The sequence below is a fragment of the Danio aesculapii genome, chromosome 25 (assembly GCF_903798145.1).
Source record: "Danio aesculapii chromosome 25, fDanAes4.1, whole genome shotgun sequence".
NCBI classification, from domain to species: Eukaryota; Metazoa; Chordata; class Actinopteri; order Cypriniformes; family Danionidae; genus Danio; species Danio aesculapii.
Window position 1 is genome coordinate 13675522 of NC_079459.1, and position 16711 is coordinate 13692232.

At 35.2% G+C, this 16711-nt stretch overlaps 1 protein-coding gene across 1 annotated transcript in view; it reads right to left on the bottom strand.

Moving 5' to 3' along the window:
- Positions 1–4500: 4500 nt before the first annotated feature.
- The window catches only part of ptprz1a (protein tyrosine phosphatase receptor type Z1a), a 68391-nt gene continuing 56180 nt past the window's right edge, over positions 4501–16711 (bottom strand). Inside the window, exons 21-26 of the mRNA XM_056451283.1 lie at positions 16132–16205; positions 15931–16059; positions 14533–14685; positions 11667–11809; positions 9146–9281; positions 4501–5271 (exon numbers count right to left, since the gene is read on the bottom strand). Coding sequence (XP_056307258.1) covers positions 5128–5271; positions 9146–9281; positions 11667–11809; positions 14533–14685; positions 15931–16059; positions 16132–16205 — 779 coding nt within the window. The 3' untranslated portion in view covers positions 4501–5127. The remainder of the gene's footprint in view (positions 5272–9145; positions 9282–11666; positions 11810–14532; positions 14686–15930; positions 16060–16131; positions 16206–16711) is intronic.

Genomic DNA, 16711 nt, shown 5'->3' on the forward strand with positions numbered 1-16711 from the left:
GAAAAGCAAGTTCAGAATTAAGAGCTCACACGAGCCAAGCGGCTGCTGTCTGGAGACTGTAATCAACACGAGTCTGTCCCGAGGGCAGATGGAAAAAGGAGAATATTAGCGAATATAAACGGTATTACGGAGACTCGAAAGATCTTGCTCCAAGTTTGTGCCAATGCTACACAAAACAATAGAAAAACTCAAACTAGACTCAGCCCATATATATTTATTCACTTGTTTTCATAATGATATTTTATTTCTTTTAGTTTGCCTGGAATTAAAGCAGTTTTTAAATAAAAAAATAATAATTTTAAGGTCAGCATTATTAAAAAAAAAAGTTCCCCCACTTGGCTACAGAATAAACCACTGTTGTCTAGTGACTTGCCTAGCTAACTCCATTGAGCTGGTTACATTTTTAAATTGCACTATAAGCTGAATACTAGTATTGTCATGCCAAAGACAAATAAAAATGTATTATAATGTTTTAAAAATGTCTCTCCATTAAACAGAACTTGAAAAATATTTGAAAAAGAGTAACATTTTCATAGGAGGGCTAATAACTGTATGTATAAATGAAATAGGATTTACAATGGACGTGAATGTGTGTGGAATTTTGACATGGCGTTCTCTAGGCCTGGAAAAGTTTTGAAAAAAACAGAAAAACCCACAAAGTCATGGAAAACAGATATTAGTATACTTGAATATAGGTAATTTACTTTTTTCTGTCCTTGGCCAATCACATACTCTCACATTATTAGTGCGGTGTAAGCATTATCTAAATCAATTTTACATAGATTTAAATATACATTGAAATTAAATAGATTGTTGCGTGTTTTACGATATGCTGTAATAAAGTTGACCATGCATTGTTTTTCTTTTACCACGCATAAGTAGACATTGCATGAAACTGCATGAAAATTTACTTAGCCTATGAACCATGGAAAATTCATGAAATTTTAGTAGTAAAAATGTGTATGAACACTGTACATAGAACTTAGTTACATTTTAGGTTCTTAAAATACTTAAAGGAATTATATGAAAATATTTAATGATTACTATGTGATATCGTAATGCAGTATTCAAGGTTTTATAAAGAAACAGCACCTTTACTCAGCAAGATTCAACTAAGTTGTAAAATAATTATTATAAAAAAATTATAAAAAGTATGATATTTTTAACATTTTTCTCCACATTTAAATCATGTTAACATATTTTTAACATTTTAAAAAGTTTATTTATTAATTTTTTTGCACAGAAGTTCTGTGAATTCCAAAGTATGGAGGGACAAAATTATCTTCCGACCATACTTTGGAATTTACTTCTATTTTCCCATCCACTTTTATTGGTTTTCCACTGTAACCCATATATTTTTTTGCTCTAAAGAAACAAACTAAAACTTTAAAATGGACCAATATTATTATAAAAAGATCAATTTCTACACTATAAAGTAGGGGTGAACCTACCTGACAAAAGTCTTTTTGGGGATCCCAGTTGTAAGAGTAGATCATTTGGAAAAGTGGCAGAAGGTAGATTTGTCTGAACTGTTGAACTGCATCCTAATCATCACAAATACTGCAGAAGACCTATTGAAACCCACATGGACCCAAGATTCTCACAGAAATTAGTCATGTTTAGTGAAGAAAAAAATCATGGTTTGGGGTTACATTCAGTATGGGAGTGTGCGAGAGATCTGCAGAGTGGATTGCAACATCAACAGCCTGAAGTATCAAGACATTTATGCTGCCCATAACATTAAAAACTACAGGATAGGTCAAATTCTTCAGCAGGATAGCGCTCCTGGTGCTTCAGCCTCCACATCAAAGTTCTTGAAAGCAAAGAAGGTCAATTTGCGCCAGGATTGGCCAGCCCACTCACCAGAGATAAACATTATTGAGCATGTCTGGGGTAAGATGGAGGCATTGAAGATGAATCCAAAGAATCTTGATGAACTCTGGAAGTCCTGCTAGAACGCTTCTTTGTCATTTCAGACTTTATTAATAAGTTATTTGAGTCATTGCTTAGACAAAAGTCTTATCACTTAACAGAAGTAATGTGCAGTATAGAATATCCATTCATCTCTGCAAAGTCGGACCTTACTGTCCTATATAAATGATTAAATATCAAGCCATGATCATAATTTATTTTGGTAAAATAAGTGCATTCTAGAGGCCTTTGTCATTCACAAAAGCCACTTCTGATACCAACTACATAAATGCATTTAATTACTGTATTTACACAGAGTCTACATGATTTTCTCACTTTTTATCTTGTTTCTAGTCCAAATATCCACATTTCAAAGCATAAATGAGATTATTTTACTTACTCCACTAGCTGTTTTTAGGAAAAACACTTAATTTTGACCTAAGTTAAAAACAAAACAATATTGTTACCTGATCTAAGGATTTTTAGATGTTTGGCCTAGAAACGAGACAAAACAAAGAAAGAAAGGCATGTTTTGCATTGTGATTATTCAATTTCTGCACCTGAATACTATTAGACCCCCCAGAAAACTCCCAAATCTTGTGAAACTGTATTCATGTTGCGATATTAATCGCAGAAAAATAAAATATCGCAATATTTTTCCAGTATCGTGCAGCCCTACTATAAAAATTTGTTCCTACCCTTAATATAAAAGTTGAATCAAGTTAACCAAGTTATTTTAACTTACATCATTTAAACTGACTTAAAACATCAAGATTGTATAACTTAAAAATTGAAGTTTAAATCTGATTAACTTAAGTTAAAGGGATGTCGAGAGTGTATTTTTAAGGCTTGGTTGTGTTTATAAGATGAAAAGCAATGTGTGCTCATGCTTCATTTGTAGAAAATCACATTATTTTTTCATATATCTTTCTTTGATTATATACTGCAACACAGCTAACATGAAAAGGACAATCATAGTTCCAAGTTCCTCCGAAAGCCCGCCCTCAAGAGGCTCTAATTGGTCAGCTAACATAATGTGCAGTGATTTGCAGATTGGCTCCAAGTCACCAGGAAGTGTCACATCCAGTCACTAGCACGTGCTGTGCCTCTGCTGTGTAAATACTGTCAGTCAACATAGCCGTGTCAGTGTGAGCCTGAATTAGACATAAAATGGACACAGCTGAACCTCATGCCTGCTCTCTATAAAATAAAATCTGACATGTGTCTTTCCCATATATTCGGAATATGAAACGTTCACATATCTTTTGCAAGTTCGTTATTTGAGATGTAGAACGCAGGGAAAGCGGCCGCATAGAGAGACACTGCAGCACTGCTGAAGATTGCGGGTGTTTACATTGATTTGATGGATAAATATGAAGTAGCTAAATTGTCAACGATGTCAAACAGCATTTCCTGTTGTTTACATCCTTATTTACATCCTCGCTACAACATACCATTAACGCTAGACACTATGCATGTAACAGATCAATTTTAACAAATAAAAGTTCTTACAGGTTGTGGCTCACAATCCACAGCTTTGTCTATTATGGTTGGAGCTGCTCCTTCTTTGAGGAGTTTTTAGCTGAATCTCGCACTGTACTGGGAGAGATTCTGGAAGCTGTCCTTTGTCAAATGCTAGAGCTATATCTTTTTAAAGTTATTCTCTGGAACATAATTCAAATTAAACTGTAAGCACTTCTGTCTTTGTGTCATGTCTAGGGCCAGACGGAATCTGTGGACGTTTTTTGCTATTTCTGCTGAGAATTTTGGTAAAAATCTGCGAATTTCTGCGGAATTACTTTGGGAGTATAATAACTAAAACCTTTATATAAAAGAATTTTTTTTTTTTACTTTTAAACTTTTATTTAATGTTTAAAATGCAAATCCAATTAGATTCACTTTATTTGTAAACAAAGCAAGTCTCTCATATAATATCTCTAATAAAAGATAGAAAATATTACTTTACAAACTGCATTGTACATAAATCAGATGAACTTTTTCATATTAGTCAATAGTAATATTACTGTAATTAATTTAAAAACTGAATAAATACAGATTTACACACATTTACTCAAGTAAATAAACAGAATCAATGATGGGCTAAAAATCTGCGGAATTCTGCACGCGCAGATTCCGTATGGGCCTAATCATGTTCTTTGGAAGCCCAAATACAGAAACAGAACAAGCTCTGTGGAAACAGCAGCGTTTGGTCGACATTTTAGCTTTCTCGGCTATAACATCACAGCGCCTCTCGCCACGCTCCTTCGCTGCGTGGGGTGAATCCGTATGGTGAATGCACATAACCTGAAGCATTTGTGATCTCACTAGTCCGGATGTACTTTTTTGTAGTCCCCAAACTTTGTTCGCTGTTAGCTTTGCTAAGCTAACTCTGTAAAAGCCATTTGCATTGAACTTTGAGCATATTACATTTAGAGATTTTGCTTATGTTCACATATCTACATTACACATCAACTAAAGTTTAAAATATGATATCGTAGTGGGCCAATCTAGTGTCATCTGACTTTTTGATCATATGACATTTTACAGTGTGAGCACATGACAAATCCCTCCATAAAAAGACCAGTCTGCTTGATTTCTTGTTTTTGTTTATTCCTACAAAACGAGAAAAAAAAACACGTACAGCTAAACAGTGTCAGTATATAACGCTTACATCAGTAACAAACAATCAGTGAGGCATCCGGAATATTAAAACAGCATTTCAAATCTCACTAAATGACTCAAACGCGTGTAAAGCACTAGTGCGTCAAATATAAAATTCTAGACATAAATAGAAATTTGGTCCATTGACATGGTTGCTGTAATATTATTTACACATTAGAATATTATATCCATGACTGATTTTGCCACTTTCTTTGTATATTTGTATGAAAAAAAACAGTGGCTGAAATTCTACTACAAAAAATAGACTAATTAAAAAAGTCTTATTAAAACAATAACAAAAACAGATTTTCCCTTTAAACAAGCTTTTAAGCAAATAAATATGAGATTCTATGAGAAAGACATTAGTACGTAAGACATTAGCACAAGAGAAACGATTAATAAAAATGTGGAGTGTACAAAGGCACACATTTAGGGACGGCGCTGCATCCAGCAGAGCTCTACCAGTTCAGTGATGGACTGAGGGAAAACAAGAGCATTCTTTGATAGAAAAAAAAAAAAAAGAGTCTTTTTTCCTGTGCCGGCTCATCACTATGGTTACACCAAGGATTCCAGACTCTCGGTCGCACTCGAGATGTCTCCTGGGACCGTGCCGTTGTTGTCGGAGGACTGAAGCGCTTGCTCGTCTTCTTGGGTGCTGACCAAACTCAGAATGGCTTTGTAGAGGAACTGATACTGATCCTATCCCATCAAAAAAAAAAAAAAACATGAACATGTTGGTAGTTTGACCACAACATACCACTTAAAATATTCAATTTTCCCAAGTGGATTGAAGTTAATTCCACCTCAGGGCAGGATTATTAATGACTGACTTTTTCCTTCATCAGCTTTGCTGCCAATTCTAGATAGATGTGAAAAAGAGTCACTACATTTCCTTTAAAATATCTAAATGCCAACAGTCTGCACAAAAATGGAAAACGTTGAAGTTACAGATATAAATATATTTCAATATTCAACTATAAAAGCTCATACATTCTATCAAAGCTTTCACATAAGCATATTTTTGAATTTTATGTAAAATATACAACAATGCAATAAACCGTGTGCGTGTGCGCGTGCGTGTGTCCACCTAAAAATTCTCTCAATTTCTTTGAATTTAAAATATATAGTTATTTATAAGTTTATAATACAAGTTATTATATATTTATAATATAAGTAAATTGATGTTTTATTCTGTAAACTACTGATGATATTTCATTCATGTATTCCTTTTCTTTTTGGCTTATTCCCTTTATTACAGTGGAATGAACCGCCTGATGATATTTATTACAAATTAAAAAAAAAATGTTAATATAAAATAACAAAAATGTTTTAACCTTTAACTGCTTACTCTACCAAATAGTTGTAATAAAACAAATAGTAAATTGACATTTTATTCTGTAAACTACTGATGATATTTATTACAAATTTAAGCTTTTTTAAAAATAAAATAACAAAAATGTTTATATACACAATATTATTGTTTTAACCCTTTAACTGCTTACTCTACCAAATGGTTGACCATATTTTGACCGAAATATTTTATGACGTACTTCAAAAAATAAAAATGATTTAGTATTCAAAAATGTTTTATTTTAATTGTTTTTAAAATAAATTGCTCTTACACTTCATATTTTCAGATTGTTTTTATAATATATTTATTAATTCCGGTACTTTTAATACCTCTTTGGTAGATGTTGATATTTTAGAAATTATGGGATGTGTTAACTAGCAACATTAGGAGTTAAGAAATGCAATCCAAAGAAAAAAAGTAATGGTGGGGCAGTTAAAGGGTTAAGTAAGAAATCAATATTTAGTGGAATAAACCTGATTTACATTCATATCAAATAAAATCTTGGTTATTCTGACCAATTGTTAGTTACTAAAAAAGAAATAGCGCTAAGTTACAATGTTTTAATTTGAAATTTGGTTGAAATGGTCTTATGATGTTCCGAGGAAAAAGCATATATTTTACATTTTACTCAAACCCTTACTTAATTTCATTAGTTTTTTGTCTTTAGTAATTTACGTTTTTATTAATTAATATTATAGCTGTGATTCAGAATATGTAACTTATTAAATACGTTATACTTTTAATTAATCCTCCTATAACTTCAAATATAAATAATAAAAGATTTAGGAAATGTAAGGTTGTTCCACAATTTTGATCTCTATATAGACAAACAATTCTATACACACACAAATACTGTTTACAGTGGTCCCTCATTATTCGCGGGAGTTAGGTTCTCAAAATAACCCACAATAGGTGAAATCCGCGGAGTAGTCAGCTTTACTTTTTACAATTATTATAGATGTTTTAAGGCTGTAAAACCCCTCATTATACACTTTTCTCAGACAGGTATTTTCAGACAGACATTTTCACACTTTTCTCTCTCGTTTAAACACTCTCAAAGTTCAAACCCTTGTAGTAAAATAAGTCCAGTATTACAGAAAGAAACCAAAGATCAAAAGCATTTGATCCTCATTTATTAATTCCGTAACGCCGCGTAACCTCTACCTTCCTTTAGCATATCCAGCACAGTCCAACTTTTTGTGCAACAGTTAGCACCTTCCTCTGCCTCTTGCGTGCTACCGCAGATGCCTTTGACAGTGCAGAATGTTTTGTCAACAATGTGGGGAGAAAACTTGCAAACATGCAGTCCAGCACTTCAGAGTCACACTGCTGTCGATCGAAGATTTATGTAAACTGGCAAGCTGACCGCATTCTGTACTGCACAGGAGACACGGCACAGAGGAGATTGATCAACAATAGTCTACAGCCTGTCAGGACGCAGAACACAATGTGCTGTAGAAAAAAGCATGTCAAATTACACAAAAAAATCTGAAAAGTGTACCGCTTTATAGCGAGGACCACTGTATATGTATATGCAGGCCTGGATAGTAACTGATTCTGTCATCTGAAATTACATTATCAGATTTCAAAAATCAAGTACATGTAATTAACGTAAAGTAATATTTAACAAGCTTCTAAGTACAGTTACTTGTTAATGGATTACATATAATACACAATGGCAGTGAAGTGTAACAGTTCATTGATTCTTCTGATTTAAGTCTTTTTTTAATGTTTATACATATGTTTATACATATATATGTTTATACATATATATGTTCATTTCTTGGTCTTTTCTGTATTCTCTATTGACCTTATTCTTCGCGTATGAGCCATTTGAATCTCTTTGGCTTGAGATATCCAGTTTCATTCACTTCCATTCATTTATAGACATTAAAACAGCTCATTACGCTGCTTGATGTTGCAAACTGATATTTTCTTAGTACATTATTCAACTTTTTATGTATAGTCATGAACACACTTGTTTATAGAGCAAGTAGTTTGACCGTTTTCTGCCATTTTTTCCCCTAGTAATTTCTCCCATAGGAAACTGTGGTTCTAAATTTCTAAAACAATTGCAAAAACATGTACAATTCAGCATTTTAGAATAAGGTCAATACGGTATATGCTTCTGCGATTCAGAAGTCAGTAACAAGAAATGATCAGATTTTGATATCTGGATTTATTGTTGGATGTTTTTCATCGATACTTCTAGTGGGGTTTTTTACATTAAACAGTTGATTTAGCAGTGGTATTATTGTGCATTTTATGTTTTCAATATTGTTTTTTTTCTAAATTGACTTATCTAAACTTTTATCTAAATGTTTTTAAAATAATGTCTTACTATCAGCAAACACAATTACTATTTGTTTATTGAAGTATTAACGATTGTCCTATTATTATGTAAAAGATTATGCAGCTTCAGGATATATGTCTTCAAATAAGAGTAATCTAAATAAATGTAGTCCACAAAAAGTACATTACAAAAGTAATCTAAATGTAATCCAAAAGAAGTCCGATTATGTGACCGTAAACGAGGCGGTGCGAATCACGCGATTTGTACGAATGAAACAGCGCGAGTTGAGCATTTTGCGCGATTCAATATATTGAAGTTGGGTTCTCAAGTTGGGAAATCTGAACTTCACTAGACATTCATGCCGCATTAACCAATCATGAGCATTGTTTTGTAGGGGCGTGATTATGATGTAGCGCCTGTTGTTGGTGTCCTGGGGCAAAATTCTCCTGCCGACACAGGACAACAGTTCATCAAATTGGGCTTGGCTCAGTCAGAAGCACCATTGAAAGCTTCCATCATCCAGGTATAGTTTCTGTAGGAGTTTTTGTGCTCACAGAGCTGGGTGCACCTCAGAATGGACCTAGTGGACACGGCTCAAAACGTATCAACGTTGTTTTTCAGCCTTCATATAAGCACATAAACACAGCTATTTTCTCAAAAAAAATCCATGTTAGCCATTTGGCAATGAAGCTAGAGTCACCTGGCAGACAGAAGCCCTGCCCATGACGCAAATCTGTGTCTATTGTGAAGTGAATTTGACGTGCGAATGAAGCAAGTGACTCAAAATGTTCACGCGTCTATTTACCCTTGTTGCACTAGAGATTGAGTTACATACTACAAATTTTGTCCTAGAATTTGCAGTCAGTAACTAACTACAATTTATATGTATCCAGTTCCGTGTATATGTATATGATCAGATGATCCCTCACAATGTCAGTGAAGACTCCAGGCCTCATGAGGTTGATCATCTTGGCCACCATATAGACGTCCACCACACTCTCTGCCTCAAGCTGTTGAAGTAGAGTGAACAACGCACAGAATGTTCCAGCAGTCACACCGCCATGTCTGCAGAAACAGGGAAATCATGCCTTCAGAAACCATCAGAACAGATTATTAAACAAATCTATGATAAAGCATGTTCAGTTCTAACCCTAGTGAGCCACCTACATAAACAACAGTTTTGGGCATCATTGATGTGGCGCTGCTCTATGTTTTGACAAGCGCTGCATGTAACCATCAAGAATGAAGCAGTCTCTGAATGCAATCCCTGAACCGTTTTGAGACCGTGGGTGGGAATCAGGGGGCTTACACTGAAGTTATTCCTGTTTTATTTAAATAAGAGAATCTTTGCTGTAATATAAGGGAGTTTTTTATTCCTGTGGGCCTACTGTATATCATTTGGGGTTCCTAAAGGTTCATGTCTTGGTCCCTTTCTATTTTCTCTATCTGCTTCTTTTGGGATAAAGGTGCATTATAGTTTTAAAAGTGCAAAAAACTAAAATGTATTTTACAGGGTTACTAAAATTATTTTTAGTAAATTCAAATTTATTATTTTGCAAATATTAGTGATGTAATGAATCACAAATCTCATGGTTTGGATCACACTATGGTTTTTGAGTCATGGATCAGACCATTTTTTGGATTAGCAAAAAAGGGAGGAGACAAATGTTATTTGCTTTTCATTTATACAAAAATACAACTGCAAAATCCATTGGTTTTAACAAACAGAACTTAGAACCTGTAATTTATTAAAAAATATAAATCAAGAAAGAACTAGCTGAAAAAAAGGAAAATATTCAGTAGAAAAAATTATCTTTGCTACTGTTGCTGATAATGCTAAACATAGAAATCTAACATACAACATATATATTTATTTTCAATGAATGATTCATCAATTCACACATCAAACTTCATGTTTCCTTATAGGTCGATCATTTTTAAAAACCTATTCAGTAACATACAGTAATTTTGATGGTTGTTTGTCACCACCTGTTGGTTAAACAGTGTAATTGCTACAACACTCACCAGCGTCAAGTTCCATTAAACTGTGATTTTAATCTTTACCTTAAACATCAGTGTTTATATTGAAACTATAAACTGTTCTCCCAGTACTTCTGTGTTATTTAATTTTTTGTAACTAACTGAAAAAGGGTGAAAACTGAATCTCTCTTGATCAAACACAGATTTGAATGCAGCGCTTCGAAGGACTAATAAACATTTGCAAATCATCATCATTTATCATTCATGTTGCGCGGGTTTGAATTTAGATCACAATCTTTTAATGTTCAATTGTGCAGCTTTACACTGAATGCATTAATGCAGGCTAAACCTACGGTGACAGAAAACACCTTCAATCAATAACCTAAGAAAGCATTTAGGTCCCACCACAACTTTTTCATCATTATTATTTTTAACAGGGAAGCCAAAATGCTTTCATACACGTGATTTGAATGACATAGGAGGCGATCTCTCTGCAATTGTTGTAAATGTGAAAATAACCTACACGTTTAAAATAAACGTATTGATCTGCGGGTCATGTGAGTTCTGAACTGTGGGTTGTAATCTGTGACATCCCTAGTAAATATCATTACATTAAAATTTAAATGGAATTTGAAGGGGAAAAAACTATTAAATAAAGTAAAATTATTTAATATACAGTTGAAGTCAGAATTATTAACCCCCCTGAATTATTATCCCCCCTGTTATTTTTTCTGTTTTTTTTCCCCAATTTGTTTAACAGAGAGCAGATTTTTTTCAACACATTTCTAAACATAAGAGTTTTAATAACCCGTTTATTTACTGATTTATTTTATCTTTGCCATGATGACAGTAAATATTTTACTAGATATTTTCAGGACACTTCCATACAGCTTAAAGGCTTAACTAGGTTAATTAGGTTAACCAGGCAGGTTAGGGTAATTAGGCAAGTTATTGTATAACGATGTTTTAGACTATCGAAAAAAAATTGCTGCTATTATTCTAGCCATAATAAAACAAATAAGACTTTCTCCAGAAGAAAAAATATTATCAGACATACTGTGAAAATGTCCTTGCTCTGTTAAACATCATTTGGGAAATATTTAAATAAGAAAAAAATTCAAAAGAGGTTTAATAATTCTAATTTCAACTGAAGGTTCCTAAAAAATAAATATTCCCCCTATTTAATTATTTTTTTATGAATTATTTTAGATTAAGTGCAATTACAATATAAAAACTGCTATCTATTATTATAACAGCTTACTATTCCTAGTTTTGAAGCTATTATTGCTATTTAACAGCTGCTCCAACATCTCTAGTCCAGCAAAAATGGATTTTCATGCTATTCAAAGCTGGGCAGGAGTAGCTGTGGACAGCAGACAGTTAGATGACCCACTGGCTTCTGGAACTCAGATAATTGTGTCTTTTCCAAGACACAGTGTGTGTCTCCTTTAGGGCCAAGATGCAACTCACTCATCATGAATGACCATTGGTCCATCTTTGGAGCTGGCCTCTTTTTGGATGATTCTGATCATCTCAAAGACGCTACTAATGGGACTGTCTGGATTTGGCCAGCGTGGGCCGCGGTAATGCTTCACTTCTAGAACAAAGTCATCCTGAAAGAAAGAGAAAAGAGATTCATTTGCGTGTGTGTGTTTACTGGTTTACGAGAACATAAATGTGTATAATGACAAGGGTTGGATAAGGTAATTCTAAAAAGTTATTCATTACTAATTACATCATGAAAACATATTTAATTTACTTTATAATTACTTTGTCTGAAAAGTAACAAATTCTTCAAAGTGTAATTACTTGATACTACTTACAATTCTTATAAATCTCAAAGCATACAGAATATGAATTAAACTATTTTAATTATTTAAATTTGACAACCTTTTAGATTTTTAAAAAATGATTAACACTTAAGAAATGTTCAACATCAGAACATAAATGTTTCAAAGTATTAATGACTACATATTTCATACATACAGTATGATATATTGAGATTAATTACATACTCAATTCATTGTTTTTTAAGCATGTGTATTCCTTCAAGAAATCTAACCCTCTTTAGTTGAAAAGTCATACAGTTGTGTATGAAAAATATAAAAATATACATATTAGTATAAACTAAATATATAAATATATACACACATACACATATACACTCCCAGGCAACATTATTAGGTACACCTGTCCAACTGCTCGTTAACGCAAATTTCTAATCAGCCAATCACATGGCAGCAACCTAATGCCTTTAGGCATGTTGACGTGGTCAAGACGATCTGCTGCAGTTCAAACCGAGCAACAGAATGGGGAAGAAAGGTGATTTAAGTGACTTTGAACGTGGCAATGTTGTTGGTGCCAGATGGGCTGGTCTGAGTATTTCAGAAACTGCTGATCTACTGGGATTTTTATGCACAGCCATCTTTAGAGTTTACAGAGAATGGTCAGATAAAGAGAAAATATCAAGTGAAAGGCAGTTCTGTGGGAACAAATGCCTTGTTGATGCCAGAGGTCAGAGGAGAAAGGCCAGACTGGTTCGAGTTGATAGAAAGGCAACAGTAACTCAAATAACCACTCGTTACAAGCAAGGTATGCAGAAGACAATCTCTGAAAACCACGCCAGGTGCCACTCCTTTCTGCTAAGAACAGGAAACTGAGGCTACAATTTGCACAGGCTCACCAAAATTGGACAATAGAAGATTGGAAAAACGTTGCCTGCTCTGATGAATCTCGATTTCTGCTGCGACATTCAGATGGTAGGGTCAGAATTTGGCATCAACAAAATGAAAGCATGGATCCATCCTGCCTTGTATCAACGGTTCAGGCTGGTGGTGGTGGTGGTGTAATGACGTGGAGAATATATTCTTGGCACACTTTGGGCCAATTAGTACCAACTGAGCATTGTGTCAACGTCACAGCCTACCTGAGTATTGTTGCTGACCATGTCCATCCTTTTGTGACCACAGTATACCCATCTTCTGATGGCTACTTCCAGCAGGATAACGCGCCATGTCATAAAGCGCGATATATCTCAGACTGTAGTCAAATGGCCTCCAGTCACCAAATCTCAATCCAATAGAGCACCTTTGCGATGTAGTGGAATGGGAAATTCGTAAATAAATAGCCAATAAATCAATATTGACCAAAATCTCTGAGGAATATTTCCAGTACTTTTTTTAATCTATACCATGAAGAATTAAGGCAGTTCTGAAGGCAAAAGGGGGTCCAACCTGGTACTAGTAAGGTGTACCTAATAAAGTGACTAGTGTGTGGATATGTATGTATGTATGTGTGTGTATATATATATATATATATACAGTATATATATATATATATATATATATATATATATATATATATATATATATTCATTCATTTTCTTTTCAGCTTAGTCCCTTTATTAATATGGGGTCGCCACAGCAGAACGAACCACCAACTTATCCAGCATTTGTTTTATGCAGCAGATGCCCTTCCAGCTGCAACCCATCACTGGGAAACACATACACACTTATTCACACACTACGGACAATTTAGCCTACCAGTACCACATGTCTTTGGACTGTGGGGGAAACCGGAGCACCCGGAGGGTGCTCCCATGAATGCAGGGAGAACATGCAAACTCCACACAGAAACGCCAACTGACCCAGCCGAGGATCGAACCAGTGACCTTCTTGCTGTGAGGCGACAGCACTACCTACTGCGCCATTGTGTTGCCCCATACATATACACTCATCTCAACCCAGTGTATTACAGTACGTAGGTATTACAATGTTGGGGTGGTTTATGAGGACATGACCTGTCAAGACTTAGAAATCATTCTTTTCACATTAAAATGCTTCCTGTCAATGCTGGGGTAAGGCTATATAGGCAGTTGTTGGAGTATAAAAGACATCAAGCCACCAATGGAGAGTCCTCATAAACCACCAAAACCTGTGTGTCTGTGAGTGCGTGTGTGTGTATAATCAGGCGTATGCAGTCTAACCAATGTGCTTCAGATACAGATGGTTTAATGCTAAGCGTGTGAAAAGCACCAGATGTTTGTTTAACAGACTCTGTTCTCACTTTCGTCAGCAGCCATTTGCTCTTCCTAATATTTTCTACAATCGTACGGCAGGCACCAGCTGCGATCTTCAAAACAGATGCCTGTGTTCGTGTTTTTCAATGGTTTTGGAGAAATGACGCACAGAAATCGCTCATTTACATCTCACTGAATTGATTATCATAGCTTTAAGATGATAGCTTCCTCTTCTGTGAATTATGGGTAATGCATATCTGATTCAGTTTTTTTTTTTTTTTGCTTATGTTAGTCGTAAAATTTTATTGACTGTGTTACCTTTGTTGCCTCTAAGATGTAATCCTGCACTATCAACATGTCTTCATTGGACAGGCACACATGGTCCTCCCCTCTTAATGATACAGAAAATGTCTCATAGATGATTGGCTGATCTCTTGTGGGCCAGAATATGACTGGCTTGCTGTCTTCTGTCTGGGAGTGGAATAAAAAAATCATGAAGGAAGAAAGAGAATGAGAGATTAATGAAAGGGCAATTAGTTTCATTCAGTATTGGAAGATCATCTGGAAATAACTGGACATTATGAAAAATAGAATTTCCCTGGTGTCTGTAGAATTGCATAGTTTAGCCAGAATTGTGCGATTACAGTGCATCTGGAAAGCATTCATAGCGCTTCACTTTTTCCACATTTGTTGATGTTACAGCCTTATTCAAAAATGGATCTAATTAATTTATTTTCTCACATTTCTACACACAAACAATCAGTTAATTGGACATGATTTGAAAAGACATACATCTGTCTATATACGGTCCAATGGTTGACAGTGCAAGTCAAAGCACAAACCAAGCATGAAGACAAAGGAATTGACTGCAGATTTCCGAGGCACAAGGCTGGGGAAGGTCACAGAAAAATTTCTGCTGCTCTTAAAGTTCCAGTGGCCTCCATCATCCGTAAGTGGAAGATGTTTGGAACCACCAGGACTCTTCCTAGAGCTGCCTGGCCATCTAAGCTGAGTGATCAGGGGAGAAGGGCCTTGGTCAGGGATGTGATCAATAACCCGATGGTCACTCTGTCTGAGCTCCAGCGTTCTTCTTTGGAGAGAGGAGAACCATACAGAAGGACAACTGTCTGTGCACCAATCCACCAATCAGGTCTGTATGGTAGAGTGGCCAGACGAAAGCCACTCCCCGCCTGGAATTTGCCAAAAGCATCGGAAGGACTGCAAAGAGGAATGGGCAAAAATTCCCAAAGACAGGTGTGGCAAGATTGTGGCATCATCAAAAAGACTTGAGGCTGTAGTTGCTGCCAAAAGTGCATCAATAAAGTATTGAGCAAAAGCTGTGAATACTTATGTTCATATGATATTTTAGGTTTTTTATTTTTAATAAATTTGCAACAACTTTTTTACATTGACATTATGGGGTATTGTGTGTAGAATTTTGAGGAAATGAGTGAATTTTGGAATAAGGCTGTAACATAAAAAATGTGGATATGAATACTATAAATACTTTGCAGATGAATAAATCAAATTACTATTGTAAAGGTTGACTTTAAAAAAATAATTTGTATAATACAATTTACTTTTCAACAATACTAATACCCAATATTGTCTAATTATTTTCTAAACATCACCCCATTTTGTTCGGATTAATCTTGCAGCCCTATTTGTGATACTATTAATAATTTAGCAATGAAATCTGTTAACAGTAGTACTGACCGTGCTGCTCGTGTCCGGCAGTGAAACTATAACCTGGGCATTTTGATCCCACACCATCCTCCACAAGTCCTTCACCGTGTTGGGCAAAGGATTCTGGGTAATGATGAACTCTTTGTTTTGCCGATAGCCCTGATATAAAAGCAGTCATACATTAGCTTTGTGCATGTGAATGAGCTGCTAGAGAAGCTTTGAATGTCTCACCATGACATATGAGGCGTTGATGTAATCTGACGTTTCTCCTGCTGACGAGGACACACACACTCGAGACTTCTCCACTGCAAAACACACAACAGTCAGTCACTTTGTGAAAATAAATATCTGTATCTATTCATCTTTTTGTCTGTTATTCTGTCTACTCATCCCTCCATCTATTTGTCTATACATCTGTACATCTAATTTGCCTAATCAATCAATCAATCAATCAATCTATCTCTCCATCTGTCTGACTGTCCATTTGTCAATACATCCATCTATCAATCCACCCATCCGTCTATCCATTTATCCATTCATCCATTCACTCATTCATCCATCCATTCATACACCCACCCACTTGCCCATCCATGCATCAGTCCGCCCAACCACTCACCCACCCATCCATAAACCCACTCGACGCTTAATCCATTCATCCACCCATCTATCTATCCAATTTTATTCACCTACCTACCTATTCATCCACCCATTCATTTATCCATCCACCCACCCAACCATCCATAAGATCATTTGCTTGCCCGCCCATTCACCCTTTCTCTCACCTATCCATACACACACTAACCCGCCCATC